General features: G+C 28.0%; 1 protein-coding gene across 1 annotated transcript; it reads right to left on the bottom strand.

Annotated features, from left to right (window-relative positions):
* Positions 1-4,910: 4,910 nt before the first annotated feature.
* Positions 4,911-5,750, bottom strand: LOC114191143 (TCP family transcription factor). The gene has a single exon (XM_028080326.2). The coding sequence runs from the start codon at positions 5,683-5,685 to the stop codon at positions 5,119-5,121; it is 567 nt and encodes a 188-aa protein (XP_027936127.2). The 5' UTR covers positions 5,686-5,750; the 3' UTR covers positions 4,911-5,118.
* Between the last annotated feature and the right edge of the window lie 10,644 nt (positions 5,751-16,394).

Below are 16,394 nucleotides of genomic sequence, written 5' to 3'. Positions count from 1 at the left end.
ATTTTGGGTGTTTTTCTTCTTTCTTTTACTACTATATATTAAATCTGAATTGAAACTTGTTGTGTGCTCATAGTTAAAGAACATTGTCATTGACATTCTTGAAGTTGAAATCTTTTTTCTCTCATAAGGTTTATCTTGATTCAAATAATAGTATGCATTCATTGGTTAAAACTTTTCAAATTTCAATAACCAACTCAATCTTTAATTCTAACAATTTATATTTAGATTATAAATCGTATAAGTCTAGAACAAATAAAAAATCCTCTATACATAGATGAAACACATATTATGCTTGGGTAAATTGTGTTTATAACTATAAATTTTATCGGATACTATTCTTTATAGTGTCCTTTGTTATCCTTTCCACATTTATGAAAAAAATATTTTGTTTGAAAAATTTAAGACATGATCTTGGATCAGGGATTATAAAAAGGACACTCTAAGTAGAAAATCATGGAGAAAAATAGATCTTCTCTCCATGCATGTTAATTTGTTGTGCAAAGTTATAAATAGTGTACCAACTAAAGCAAGATAAGAAAATTGTGTTATATCAAGAAAACTAGTCAATAAAACATAATAAATTTGATTTAATATACTATCATGAGATTTTCTATCCTTATCAAATCTCAAAGAATACCCTCTAAAGAATACTTCAAGTATCTCATAACTACTATCTTTTGAGAGTTTCATATTTAAGCGCTAAAAATTAAAAGAGACAACAATTATAATCCCATGGTGAAATCAATATTTGTTGAAAGATGTATTATTATCTCTTTGAATAATTTATTATTAGCCTTAGCTTAACCTTTACATTCTTTTGTTCAAGGCACTTTGGTTAGTAATACCTTATTTAGTTTATCTAGGAGAGTATAAAAGCACAAAGAGGTTATTATTTAAAGAAAACTTTGAAAAATTTCATGGAGTAGCAAGTAAAACAAAATACTTGGGTTTTTGGTCAAAAGTGATTGTAAAGAATACTTGTGGAGTATGTTTGGATCTTAATAAAATTTAAAGTTTTGTATACTTGTTCTTCTTGAAAATTTGTATACTTGTTCATCTCAAACACAAACATCAAGGTCTTGGAAACACTGATGTTCCATTGTCTTAGATACAAGTTTTTTATTTTTTTCATTCTCACTTCCAACCTAAAGTTTTACTCGTTTCTCCGAAAAATAATTAAAACATTATTTATCTAGTAGCCTCTTTTGACTTTTAACCTCTTTCAAATAAGATGAAAATAATACAAACTAATGGTATCATTTGAATAAGATAAATATTAAAACTCTCGTCTAGTCTAGTCTAATATAACTTAGATAAAATAGCTCATAATATTACAAGTTTTAAAACATATTGAAGAATACTCAAAATAGGTCAACATTATGTGCACATCACTTGGTCTTTAAGAAGTTTTTATCTTCTTGTATACGTGGAGAAAATGAGGTATTTATAAAATCTAATTGTTGTCCAACATTGAAAATCCTTATATTATTGCTTCATCTATGTTTTGGTGAAGACACACAAGGTCATGATCATGCATTAAATAGCTCTATGTTAATGCATTTCATTAATTACCTTATTTGAAAAGATAAAATAGTCTTCTTATCTAGTTGTAGGTGGTAGGATTTCTCTCATTTGCATAACAAAAGTGAGCTATAATAAAGTAATTTATATTGTTTTTCACTTCACTACTTAAAATGTGCTTGACTCCTACTTTTAAGTTGAGAGGATAACGTAGAACACTTTGAAGAAAATTATTATATAAACTATAAATATGCAAACTCATTCTCAAATAATACTTTTTCTACATACATACAATACTTTATTTTATTGAGTCCACATATGGATATATCATTTGAATGCAAACAAAACAACATTAAATGAGATTAATTAGACTACACTTCCTTTAATATCTTAAAATATGTTTATTATATGTTATCAATGAATTTGAATTTTTTTTGTTGGGTTTTGTTGTGTAGTTCTTCTGTTGTGCCTTCAAAAAACCTTGATAACTACTGATTTTGAAAATTTAAAATATATTAAAAATATTTTTAAAGTATCAATATAGTGTATTTTTAATATTTTTTAGTGCTCAGCAGATGACAACACCGTAGAGAACGTGGACTCGTTGTCAATCAAAAAAAGAGTCTTCACATATTTTTTTTCTAAGAGTTCATATATTTTACAAAACGTATCTTCAATTTTCCAAGTTCACGTGCTCACTACTAAAAAAGCTCATACTTCCTGCCAATTTGTTTTGAATTTTTGTTTTGTAGGAATAGTTACAAATTTTGTTATGAAAAAAATTTGCAGGAAATTGCTGACAATTTTTTTGCAAAATATTTTGTATAAAACACTTTTCACAATAAATTTTGTAGGAAATACTTATAAATTTTATAATTTTGTAAGAAATAATTATCCACGAAAGAATTACCTACTAATATAGATCCTCAGGAAAAATAGTTTTTTCTTGTAAATTTTTTTAACAAATCTGTAAGAAAATTTAATATAAGAATTTTTAAAAGTGATTAATTCAACTTTTCATTTATCTCTCTTCTTGCCGCTTGTTCTCCATTCCATATCTTAATTCAGATTTTTGTTTTAATATTTTAATTCCTTTATGATATAGCTATATTTCCTCACTAATCCATAAGCGTTTCCTTACGTTTCATTGGTTCCTTGAGTTGTTCTTGCACATTCACACATGAATATGAAACCTATTTCAAGAACTCAACAAATCATTCATAGTAAGCATGTTCTTGTCAATTTAATCGATTGAAGGTTATAAATTTAATTCTTGAATCTTGTAGAACTTCTCCATTAAAATACGTTAACATTATATAAAATTTAAATTTCTTAATTTTAAAATAAAACTCAAGTCATAAGACTGAAAAAGTATTTCTATCTTAAGAACATCTTTTTCTGTTAATGGCAAAACAAAACATTAACCAAAATATAGATTTTATAAGATCTGCTTTCAAACAAAAAAATCTTATAATAATTGTATGAACTAAAATAAGTAAATTACATATCGACTCTTACAATAAAAAACACGCACATCTCCTAGGTCTCAATCTTTCCTATTTTTTTTTTTATTTTCATTAATATCTCTTTCAACTCATTATTTTCTTGTCTTTTTATTTCGTCTTCAATCTTTAGGGATGTTAAAAATATCCGTACCCGCAGGTATTCGCGCATAAAATCCGCAATGGGTGGGAAACAAATATTAAAAATGGATACCCGCTACCTGCGGGTACGGGTATTTTTGATACCCGCATGTTAACGGGGCGGGTATGGATATCATAGTATTTGTACCCGTGGATATCAGTACCCGCTAAACTTTAATTTACAAAAATACCCTTATATATATTAGTAAAAAACATTGTGATCTAATATTTTCTAAGATGCACATCTTATCTTCTTCTGTCTTCATTCTTCCAGCTTTAAGTATTAGTACGTTATTTTCTTTCAAGTACACCCCTTTGACATTCTTCTCTTTCCCTTTTTTGAAATTGGCCATATACATCATAGACAGTGACGTTTATGGTATGCTTGTTGTCAAATGATGGAATCAAAATAAGAATACTTGGCAAGGCAGTTGGGGTTTATTATTTGATTTTTTTTTCAGGAATCAATCGAAGACTTGTTGATCAAAACACTAATTAAAGAATTTTCATTGTGTTGAACATCATTTTATATTTATTTTTATAATTATTTGAACTTGTATGAATATGAGTTTATTTGAACTTTATTTAAAATTTATGACAATGATGTATTTTATTTTATTTAAATTTATGATTAAATATTTATTTTTTAAATACTCGCGGGTACTCGTGGATACTTGACAGATATAAATACGAATGCGAAACGGATAAAACACGGAAAAGCTACTATCCGTAGCCTACCCGTTGACATCCCTATCGATCTCTTTATTTCTAGTCTCTCCATCAATAATATGTATTCTTGAGAAACACATGTTTATAATACTTATTACATAATATTTTACAAAAGTTATTCTGTATTATTACATAATAATTCTTAAACTCACATGAATAACTTCTCATCATTCCGTAACTAAGTGCCATATATTCTGTTTACGTATATTATCAGCACATGTGTTGTCACCTCAAAGTAGAGTTTCACACCAATAATAAATGTTATCACGTCAGCAATTGACTACCGAAACTCGTGATAAGAAAAAGGCAGAAAATCAGCACCATCTTCAGAAATGAAGACAAAATACATAAGTAACTTGCAAGAAACAAATAAATTAGAAAGAAAAAAACGATTAAATCTAAATAATTATCACAAAATTTGCAGCATGTCATTTCATTGGCCTCACTCCCCAAATCCCACACATTTTTCATGTATACATTTTCCCACCTGTTTCATCTAGATCTTTCCTCTTTCTTTGTCATTTATTCTACACCAGTTAAATCAAGACTTTTGAATCACAGTTTTTATTAAGCATCCTTAAATTCAAACACTAAACAAACGTATGCAACTGCATGAAACACTATCCCCATTTTTTTTCCAGAATGGATCTTCTCCAGCGAAATTAAGAACATAGATCAATCATATTCTCTCTCCCATTTGATTACTGTCATATGATGAATAAGGAACAGACATTTTGCAGGTCCTTTGGAAGGAAGAAAAGTTGACAGAGGATCAAAATTCCTTTTTTATTTATTCTAAAGAAGTAATAAAGATCTTTCTGGCCTAAACTTCTGCACAACGTAATCACATAAACACAACAAAATTGAGATCATTCAATCACATTTGGCATACGGATTAAACTTTTGGGCAAAATGAAAAACATGGTCGTCTTCTTTCTACTACCGATCATCGTCGAAGTCGAATTCAACTTAAGCTATGAAAGGTGGGTTCAAATCCTAATCAAAATTTTGCACATGTTAAAACCCAGAAAGGTTCAAATATATATATAATTCACATTCAAATAGTTTCTAGTAATAATTTACATAATCGTTACATTTCACTCCGTTCTTTCTATCACAGAACAATGTAACCGCAACCAAACACACCCACATTGATTTCACGCAACTCCAAAACTAACCCTGAAATCAATTAAATTAAAGAACCTCCCCATGGTTCCAACCGATATCATTGTTCGCCGAGAGAATCGTCGTTCTGGTTATCGTCCGCCGTAGCCGGCTGCAACAGCAGGGCCGTGAACGGCATGTGCCGATAGCCATTGGACGCCGCGAAGTCCAACCCCGGTGGCGGAGACAGGTCGAGGCGGCAACTTGGCGGCGCCATGGAGAACATTCCCTGGCCGCCGACCACCGGTACAGAGACGGAAGACTCGGAGGAGGGAAGAGAGGTTGCGACTGAGGAGATGGGAGCAGCGGGGACGGTACCGGAGCCGGTGGCTGCAATGATGGAAGGCTCTGCGTGGCGGAGGAGCCACTCGATGGTCTCACCGTCGGAGCGGTGGCCGAGCTCGCGCGTGAGCTGGAAAATGCGAGCGGCGCAGAGCGGAGGCATGCGGACTCGGCGGCCGCGGCCGTTGACCTTGGTGTGGCGGTCCTTAGTGGAGCGCGTGGCGGCGGCGGAAGACCTCTTGGTGACGGCGAGTGACGGCGCAGTGGGTTGAGAATCGGTGGTGGTAGTTGTTGGGGGTTTGGTTTCGGAGTGAGGGAAATTTTGTAGGACAACTTGTGAGGTCATTGTAGGGTTTGGGGAATTTGGGAATTTAGGGTTTTGTGTGTTGAAATTGTGACCCCACAAAGCAGAGTGAGTGAGGGGTTTTATAGTAATAGTTGCGTGGATTTGAGGTGAGTGGGCCTTCAGTTTTGCGTTTTCAAATCTCTCCACTCTCCCCACCCTGTAACTCAGATCAACTACAAAACTCCTCTCACTCTTTACCATTTAGATTAATAATTAAGGTATAATTAATAAATATTAAATTTTATAAAAAATTATAATATATTTTTATGGGTTTTGCTGACTAGTGTCATCAGAATATTCTTTGAGTTATTTAAGGATAATCATATTTTAATTTATCTTTTTTATCCATTTTTAATCCACTAGTTCAATTATCATTAGATATCTATTTTTATTTTTTTTTGTGATGTGATGATCTAATGGTGATTAAAATGATGGATTAAAAGTTGGTCAAAAAAGTGAGTTAAATATTATTATTCATTGTTTAAGTTGTAATTATTGATCATTAAATTCTATAAAAATTCATAGGTATCTATAATATTAAATGAAATATGACTTTAATAATTATTAATGCACTTTAACTTTAGATAATGGACAAAAAGAAAATGTTCATAAGTATTATATATTTGTAATTGATAATTTATTTGATGCACACACAAAAAAGTTAAAAATAATTAAATAATAAAATAATTACATTTTAATGTTGTAAAAAATTAAAATATAATTAAACTTAAATTAACATAAAATAATTATTATTTGGTTTCTTAATAAAGAAGATAAAATGTAATTAACATAATATTGTCTGTATTAAAAAGACAAGTAATATTTTATTTTTTGTTAATTAGTTTTTTATGTTTAATTATATAATTTAAGTTTTAATAACATTAAAATATAATTACTTTTTAAATATTTATGTGTGCATCAAATAAATTATCAATTACAAATATAAAATTTTTATGGAAATTTTTATCCTCTATATAAAGTAATCGTGTACTAAAGTCCTGCCTCATTTAATATTACAATTATTTATAAATATTTATAGAATACAATATTCATTAATTACACTTTAAACAGGTTTTAATGACACATTTTTATTTTAGTTAGAGGACAAAATACTAAAAAATATTATATATTTGTAATTAATACTTTATTTGATAAAAATAATTAAAACATAAAAAAATAATCATAATTTAAAGTTGTTAAAAATTTAAATATAATTAAAAAAAACTTAAATTAACAAAAAAAAATATTATTTATTTTGTTAATAAGACAATATTATGCTAATTATTTTTTTATTAAAAATATAAATAATATTTTATTTTCTATTAATTTAATTATTTTTATGTTTAATTATATTTTAAATTTTAATAATATTAAAATATAGTTATTTTATTATTTAATTATTTTTTTTGTGTAGTAAAATAAATTATGAATTAAGATGTATAACATTTATAGACATTTTTTTCATTTAAATAAAGTAAAAATGCACTGATAATTATTAAGGTTAGAATTTATTTAATATTATTGAATGTTACATACTTTTATGTTCATTAATTTACACCTTAAATACTCTCTTACGATACTAGTTAACATGACGCTTATTTTGTTTAAAGAACAAAAATGTTCATAAGTTATAATTGAATTATGATTTTTCATATTTTAATCATTTTTTTTTTAACTTTTTAGATATTTAATCTTTTATTCCTTGATAATTGATATACTTGATCGCTTACTCTCTTTTTTTAACTTTATTTTTTGTAACAAATAAATTATCAATTACAATTTATGAATATTTTTGTCTTTTAAATAAAATAAAACTACATTAATAATAATTAATGTCAAAATTCATAAATATCATTTTTTATTTTGAATTTTTTCAAAGTTCAATGACCATTAATTATTCTTAATCAATGGTTTAATGACACTGATTAACAAAACCTAAACATAATTAAGTTGCTTACTCTTGTTTTCATTGGTTGTTTTAATTTAAGTTTTTTTTACCTTTAATTATATTTTAATGTTTAATAACATTGAAATGAAAGAGAAACGGTTAAAAAGGAAGATAAATGATAAAACAACATTTAAATTATTTAATTATTTTTTAACTTTAAATATTTTTGTCTTTTAAATAAAGTAAAATTGTATTAATGATGATTGAGGTCATAATTTATTTAATGTCACAATTAGCTATGAACTTTTGTAAAATTTAATGTTTATTAATTATTCTTAACCAGTGTCTTGTTCTAGGACACTCTTTATCATGACCCTAATAATAATTAGTAAATATTAAACATATAATAACAATTAAGTATTATGCTAACAAGTGCCATTATAATACTAGTTAAGGTATATTTAATAAACATAAAATTCATTGTTAACTATGATATTAAATGAATTGTTAATGTAGTTTCAATTTATTTAGAGGACAAAATTATCCATAAATATTATAGAGTTGTAACTTATAATTTATTTGATGCATAAAAAAGGGTTACAAAATAATTAAAATAATTTTAATTTAGTTGTAATGTATTTAAATAAAGTTACATTCAAAATATGAACATTATAACACTATTTGATTTAAAGGAATATGAAACAGAATGAAATTTATATATAATAATTTTTATAATGAAAATAACGAATGCAATGTCATATTAAATAATAAAAAAGTCGTTAAATAATTTTATTTTAACAAATTAATTTTATATTCAATTATATACAAAATTATCTCTATTACAAGTTATCATTATTCAATATTTTTCATTTTCTTTTTAATTTATTTTATTATTGGAGGTGATTATGATTATCTTACGGGTAATGATATGTTTGTGAAAATATTTCTACAGTGTTTTACTTTTGATTAAACCCAACATGTTATGATTTTACTACCTAATTCAAAATAAAATAGAAAGTTAAAATGAGGGACGAATAAGAAAGTTAATTATAAAAGTTCACTGATCGATATTACATAACGAAGAGAAACTAAATTTGATTACATTAAATTTATTATTTAATTATTTTAAAGGTATAACTATGTTAAAATTATTTTATTATTTAATTATTTGTTAAAATTTTGTATGCATTAAATAAATTATAAATGATAATAGTAATAATCCATTTAATAGAGAATAAATCTTATAATAAAACCTCACATATAATATAATATAAAGAGCAACGCCATGAAGTATATGTATTAACCATCACAGTTATCCAGAATATAAAGAAAGACTAAGGCACACCAAGATGCCATGAACAAAATATAAAAGGTTCAACAGATGTTCAAAAGCTTGCTCATAGGGAAAGAGATTACAATATAACAAAGGTCCTTCAAACATGATCCCAACATCGGCCCATGATCGACTACACTATAGCATTCCCATCGTCACTGCGATCACCAAGGTTCCCATATTTGCTCACACCAAGGAATTGGTCATCATTGCAAAAAGGAAAAATCACACAAGAAGACAAACACAAGCAAGAAGGGTGAGCTAGAGTAAAAAGGTTTTATCATACAACTAAGCATGCAACTTTAAAAATCAAGAACATATCAATCATCCAAACATGTGATAGCAAACAAGTAAGACTAAGACTCAATCTATTTGGATACATATAATCGGTCGGATTCACTGGATGTTTGCACTTGTGGTGGCCTCTACTGCTCTACAAAGCCATTACCAATGTGTTTCACCCTACCACGCACAAGGTTAGCCTTCAAGCATCTAAGGCCATTATCCTGCCAAAGACTAAGGCCTCCTGCTACTCTCACCACTTGAGTCAGTCCGCTCTACATGAGACTAGCAGACTCTTTAGAGTTTCAGGATGCAATCCTTACCTGAATCCTTACCTAATTATATACACTACGGCACCACCATGAAACCTTACCAAGAGGTTCATAGAATTATGTCCATCACATACGGCACCGTCATGAGATCTCACCAAGAGGTTCATGGAATTACGTCCATCACATCCAACACCACCATGAAATGTCACCAATAGTTTCATGGAATTACGTCAATCTCATACCATAGCCATGTCTCACCAACCAACCATAGATTAATCAAGCATAACAATCTCATGCCAATATCCAACCAATCAACCAATCATGATTCATGCACTTATTCATACCAAACTCATCAATTCGAGTCCCATTATATCATATAGATCATACAAGGCATTATACTTAAACTTTTTAAAACAATAAAGCAACCAATCATTAGAAACATACACTTATCCAACCAACTTTGTCAATCTCGCTCAAGCTAAGGAGCTTTCGCTCAAGCGAGAGGAACCCCTTGCTCAAGCTACCAGCCCTCGCCTGGGCGAGATTGCAAACAGAGATTACTCTCGCTCAGGCGAATGGCCCTCGCTTAGGCGAGCCCTCGAAATAGAGAGGGAGATGGGTTGCAACTGTTCTCGCTCAGGCGAGAGCTCCTCGCTTAAGCGAGAGCTTTACATTTGAGCGACTACCCAGCTCGCCTAGGCGAGTTCAGTAGAACCCACCAGCTCTCACTCGTGCGAAGCCAGATTCAAATCACATCAACAGTAAAAGCAATGTATTTTCACACAACAAACAACATGAATTAAACATCCATAACGTAAAGCAGACCAAGCATGCAAAAATAACTTAAAAACAATGAAACCCTTATTTGCCTTACCTGGACAGAGGCTAGCAAAAGACATAGGCACTCAACAGATGAGAACTACAACTCCAAGAGCATATTCAAGAGCTGGAAATACTGACACCAGATTGAAAATGAGGTTACCAAGATGAACCCTAGTTGGAATCACGAAAATAAAGCTAGAGAAGAGATGGTATGGGTTGAGGATCAACTTATGTGGAATAAAAATGGAGTTTAACTAGCTTGACGAAGAACGGAGCCAAAGCCTAGCAGAGCTTTGTTGGAGAAAAGAGAGAGTGAGAAAGGAATTGTTTTTGCAAAGTGAACAGAATGAAAGGAACACGTGGCTATAAGGGGGGGGGGGTCTTGGGGTACCCTATTGGTTAGCCCTTAGGCCCAAAAGTTAAGGCTAGACCCTTAAACATTAAGAGAAGAACAAATGGGCCTTGCAACAATTGTATAGCCTTTATGAATATTTTTGTCCTCTAAATAAAGTAAATTGCATTAATGATCATTGAAGTTAAAATTGAATTATGAGAATCAATTACTGATTTGGGTCTTGGTGAATGGTTATGAATAAGTAATAAACATCAAACTTTAACTTTATTTAGAGAACAAAAATGTCCAAGTATTATACACATGTAATTGATACTTAACTTTTGTAAAAATATTTTTACTTGATACATTTTAATCTTGTAAAAAAGGATTAAAAAAATATTTTAATTATTAAAAAGAATTTGATCAAAATTGAATCAGAGACCCATAAGTAGGGACTGGGTTGAATCAATGAGACATATATAGGAACTAAATTGAGATCAATACAATGAAATTTGATAGTGACACTAACACGTGACATTGTCCTGCCACCTGACACTAACAATGTCACGTGTCACACCAAGGACATATCATGTGGCATTTTTTTTGCAAAAAGAAAAATTAAAAAATACAAAATTAAAAAAATCACAGATTGACACGTGGCACATCATTAACAATGTTAGTAATTTTTGTCCGAAAGAGACCTAATTGAGACATTTTTTTGAAAGTTGAGATGCAATTGATTTTTTTTAAAGCGGGACCAAATTGACACACATCTACCAAAGTGGGTACCATCCGAGTAATTAAACAAAAAATAGGTTGAAATACTATATCGGTCCCTGTTTTGGTCTAGTTTGTTCAATTTGGTCCATCTCTTTTTTCGCATTCAATTTGGTCTTTATTTTGCTAAATTATGTTCAATTTTGTCATTTTCGTTGACGCCGTTTAAATTGATAACGACAAAGTGTACATGTTGGCACTACTTGCATTACGTAGAGTGTTTTAATTATAATTGTTTATGTTTTGTTCAAATAAATCCCTATTTTAGTTAATATTTGTTTAATTTAGTCTCATCCTCCATTTCATTACTCTCAACCTCCACTTCATCATGACCATCACCATGAACTCCTTCATCACCCCCACTATCTATTTAATGACTCTTCACCAATCACCATCATTGTTGTTGCCACCACCACCACTAATGTTGTTGTCACCACCACCACCACCATAACAACCCAACCCCTAAAATCACCACCACACTAAAATCACCACCACCACTACCACACTAAAACCATATTCACCACCATCATGCTAAAACCCCAACCACCGTGAGTGTTGTTGTTGGTGGATTTAGTGTAACGGTGGTGAATGTGATTTTAGTGTGGTGGTAGGGATGGTTGTGAGTTTAGTTTAGTGGTGGCGGTGGTTTTAGTGTGGTGTTTGTTATGGTTGTGATGGTGGTGGTGGTCGCGACGACAATGGTGGTGGTAGTGGCAATGGTAAAGGGTGTAGTGGTGAATGATCATGAAATAAAAAGTGATGGTGATCAAGTGGAACAGGATTGAACGGGATCAACGAAAAGAACGGGATTGAACATAATTTAGCAAAACAAGGACAAAATTGAATGCGAAAAAAGAGAGAGAGCAAAATGAACAAACTGGACCAAAATAGTATTTAAACCTTTATCAATTATTCTTAACCATTGTCCTGGGACACTCGTTATCATGACCCTAATAATAATTAGCAAATATTAAACATATAATAATAATTATTAAATATTAAACATATAATAATAATAATAAGTACATTATTTTTAGTATACATATCCTTTAAAATATAATTCAACATCCCCCGATTATATTTTCTTACCAATATATTATTTTTTCATATGATAAATATTGAATCATCTAAAGTTGTATTTAGTGACAAATATTGAGCAATAATTTTGGAGAAGACAAAATAATCCATTCAAACTTCATATATTTAATTATTATTAATACAATAAAAATGAGTACATAATTTAATATAACGATAAATATAAAAGAAATCACATAATATTCTTGAATTAAACAAGAATTGAATAAGAACTAAAATTTTCAGCTATTTCTTTTTCAAGTACTAGTATCATGATTTATACTATTTCCTCTAATTGAACAATTTGATCATTATTATTATGCTTCAAGATATGTGAAGAAGTTGAATTTGTTTGTTTTCATCTTTACGACCTTTTATCATATTTATAAAGTAATATTTTCTTTTATTCTTTATCAATATACTTTTTTGTGTATAAAATCAAAGTTTAAGAATAAAAAACTATTTATAAAAATCTAATTAAAAAATCAAGAGACTTAATTATTAAAAAAATCTATAATGATCAAGCGACAAGTAAAAACTGGTTATGAAAAAATACACGATACATGAATTTTCCTTCTATGTTCATAAAAAATGACAAAAGGCAATGAATTAAAAAATGCTTATTATAAAATTAATGTTCCTAGGGAAACAATAACAAGATGTCAGGGAACACAAATCACAAATCACATCTTGTCTATTGACTTCTCGAACTAGTTGTTCCTTGGCTTGGATGTGTCTTCTCTTAACGTTGGCGGTTCGGACCCTTAAGGGGTTATCTGTGGAAAGGGTTCCGACGATCAAGTCAGCAAAGGCTCTCAAAAGTCAAATATCATATTAGTGAATTAATGAGAGTGTACCTCTTAATTGTTGGGGTCCACATGTATTATTATAGAGTCATTAATTATGTTTGCCCCTTCTTATGGGCTGGGTCCCCTTAGTTGCGTTGGGCCAATATTCAGATTCTGGATGGGCCTGGGCCAAGCCCAAGTCCTGTGTTAGCGAGTTGACACTAGAGGCCTTGCTGTAATTTTTCCAAGTTTGGGATTAACGGTTCTTTCATATGTGTTGTTCTTTGGAGTAGGGGGCCTAAGCCGCCATGTGTGCTGTCTTGTTTAATTGACCATCTTTTTACCATTGAGCTAGACATAGACGGTTTAGGCCGGATAATTACTCAGAATCGCCTACGTCTAGTACAATTAATATTTTATTATCAAGTGAGATAAGAGACAAATATTTTTTTCTTTTTCACAATGGAAAAGAACATATGAAAAATGACAGAAAACATAATGAAGTAATATTCATAAGTAACTCAAAAAATAACAAACAATAAATACAAAATTTTTTAATAAATTTTTTATTTTTTAGTATATTTAATATTATATTTTATTATTTATTAACATTAAATATTATATTTATAAAAAAACTAAAATCTATCTGATTTAATTTTTATTAATTTTTAATATATATTTCGTACAGTTTAATATTCTTAAAGAATTTGGGGATCATGTGTTTATTAAATAATAGAATGATTTATACGAAGATATAATATTTTTTTCAATTAATAAACTTAAGCAATTGGTATGTGACATAAAGATACTATTTTTTTTTATAATGATATTTTTACAATTGTTTTATTTAATTTTAATTCACTACTTTAATTATTATTTGATTATTACATCACATAACAAATCAAAATAAATAACCGAAGAGAAATTTGAATTTGGAATTAAAAGTGAGTCAAAGGTCATTATCTTATTTTTTTCAAGTGGTTAAAATGAAGAAATATTAAATAAGTTATATTTGCTTAGTGTCATAAATATTTTTAATGTTTTTTTTTTCATCTTTTAGTATTGGTCTTAAGTATTAATAAATTCAATAATTAAAACGGATTAAGATTTATTACTCTGACTTTCTGAAACTTGAATTTGTTAGTTTATTCAAAAGCATTCTTCTTTAGAATAGGTCATGCTGATCAATGTCTCATGACATTTGATAATTAATAAATATTAAATTTTATAAAAGTTTATAATTAACTTTGACACTAAATAAATTTTGACTTTAATAATGGTTAATATAATTTTATTTTATTTAGAAGATAAAAATGTCAATAAATATTATATAATAACTTATTTGATATATATAATAAAATTAAAAATTAATTAAATAATAAAATAATTTTAACATTGTTGTATTGTTTATTTTTTTAACTCTTTCTCTATAATTAAATATAAAAAAGTAAAACCTTAAATTAATAAAGAAAACAACAAACGAAAACTTTACAAAAAAATAAAAATAAAAATAATAATCATTTATTATATTTATACCTTGATTAATTAAATTAATTATTTTAATTAATAAAATTAATTATTCTAAATTTTAACGTAAAGGTAATGAAAATCAAAGATAGCAAATTATATCTTAAGAGCACCTGTTAATAGGGATGGCAACAGGTTGGGGCGGGTATGGGTTTCGCTATCCCATACCCATTCCCGTAAAAAAAATTCATCCTCATCCCCATCCCCATACCCAAACCCAACGGGTATTAAACTTTTGACCCATCCCCATCCTCACCGGGTAACGGGTATAATCTCGTACCCATACCCATACCCATTTTCTTACTACTTCAATATTAATTTTAATTAATTTTTATAAAATAATAAAATTTTTATGATAAAGGAAACATAATATTATCAAATATTCAATATTAGAATGATGATTGTTTCTTCCATATCAAATACTTTAAAATAAATTGTAATTGTTTACATTTTATATAATAATACCAAATAAAATTTCATGAGAACTAAAACAATTATTAAATTTGCAAATATTAATGAAACATAATTGATAAACTTTAAAAATATTTTTTAAAAAATATAAAAGAAAAACAAATATTCAAATTAAAATATATTTTAAATGTTTGTTTACTTCAATCTTTTAAATTCTAATAAATCTTTTTTTATGCACTAATAAAAGTTATAATACATCATTTGATCAAAATGATATAATTGATATTTTAAATGTTTGTTTACTTCAATCTTTTAAATTCTAATAAATATTTTTTTTATACACTAATAAAAGTTATAATACATCATTTGATCAAAATGATACAAAGAACAAATAATAATCATAATAAAAGTTTAAAATAAATTATAATTGTTTACATTTTAGATTATAATACCAAATAAAGTTTCATGAGAACCAACACATTTATTAAATTTACAAACATTAATGAAACCTAGTTGATAATATTTAAAAATATTTTTTAAAAAGTATAAGCGAAAAACAAATATTCAAATTAAAATATATTTTAAATGTTTGTTTACTTCAATCTTTTAAATTCTAATGAATATCTTTTTTATATACTAATAAAAGTTATAATACATCATTTGATCAAAATGATACAAAAAACAAATAATAATCATAATAAAAGTTTAAAATAAATTATAATTATTTACATTTTAGATTATAATACCAAATAAAATTTCATGAGAACCAACACATTTATTAAATTTGCAAACATTAATGAAACCTAGTTGATGAAATTTAAAAATACTTTTAAAAAAATATAAAAGGAAACAAATATTCAAATTAAAATATATTTTAAATGTTTGTTTACTTTAATATTTTAAATTCTAATGAATCTCTTTTTTATATACTAATAAAAGTCATAATACATTACTTAATCAAAATGATACAAAGAACAAATAATAATCATAATAATAAAATTTTAACATAGATCTTATATCTTTTTAACTTCAATTATGTTGGATGGTGATAAAAAAATATTAATGACAATTACATTAAATTTTTATATTGTAGTAAATAAAAGTTATTTATATAATTATAGTGAAAAAATTACAGTATGATTGATAATGAGTTAAAAAATAAAAAAATAATTAAATAAAATATATCGAAATAGTATTATAC

The sequence above is a fragment of the Vigna unguiculata genome, chromosome 7 (genome assembly GCF_037176805.1).
Source record: "Vigna unguiculata cultivar grain cowpea cultivar isolate G323 ecotype 2 chromosome 7, ASM3717680v1, whole genome shotgun sequence".
Taxonomy (NCBI): Eukaryota; Viridiplantae; Streptophyta; class Magnoliopsida; order Fabales; family Fabaceae; genus Vigna; species Vigna unguiculata.
This window is presented reverse-complemented; position numbering and strand designations above follow the sequence as displayed.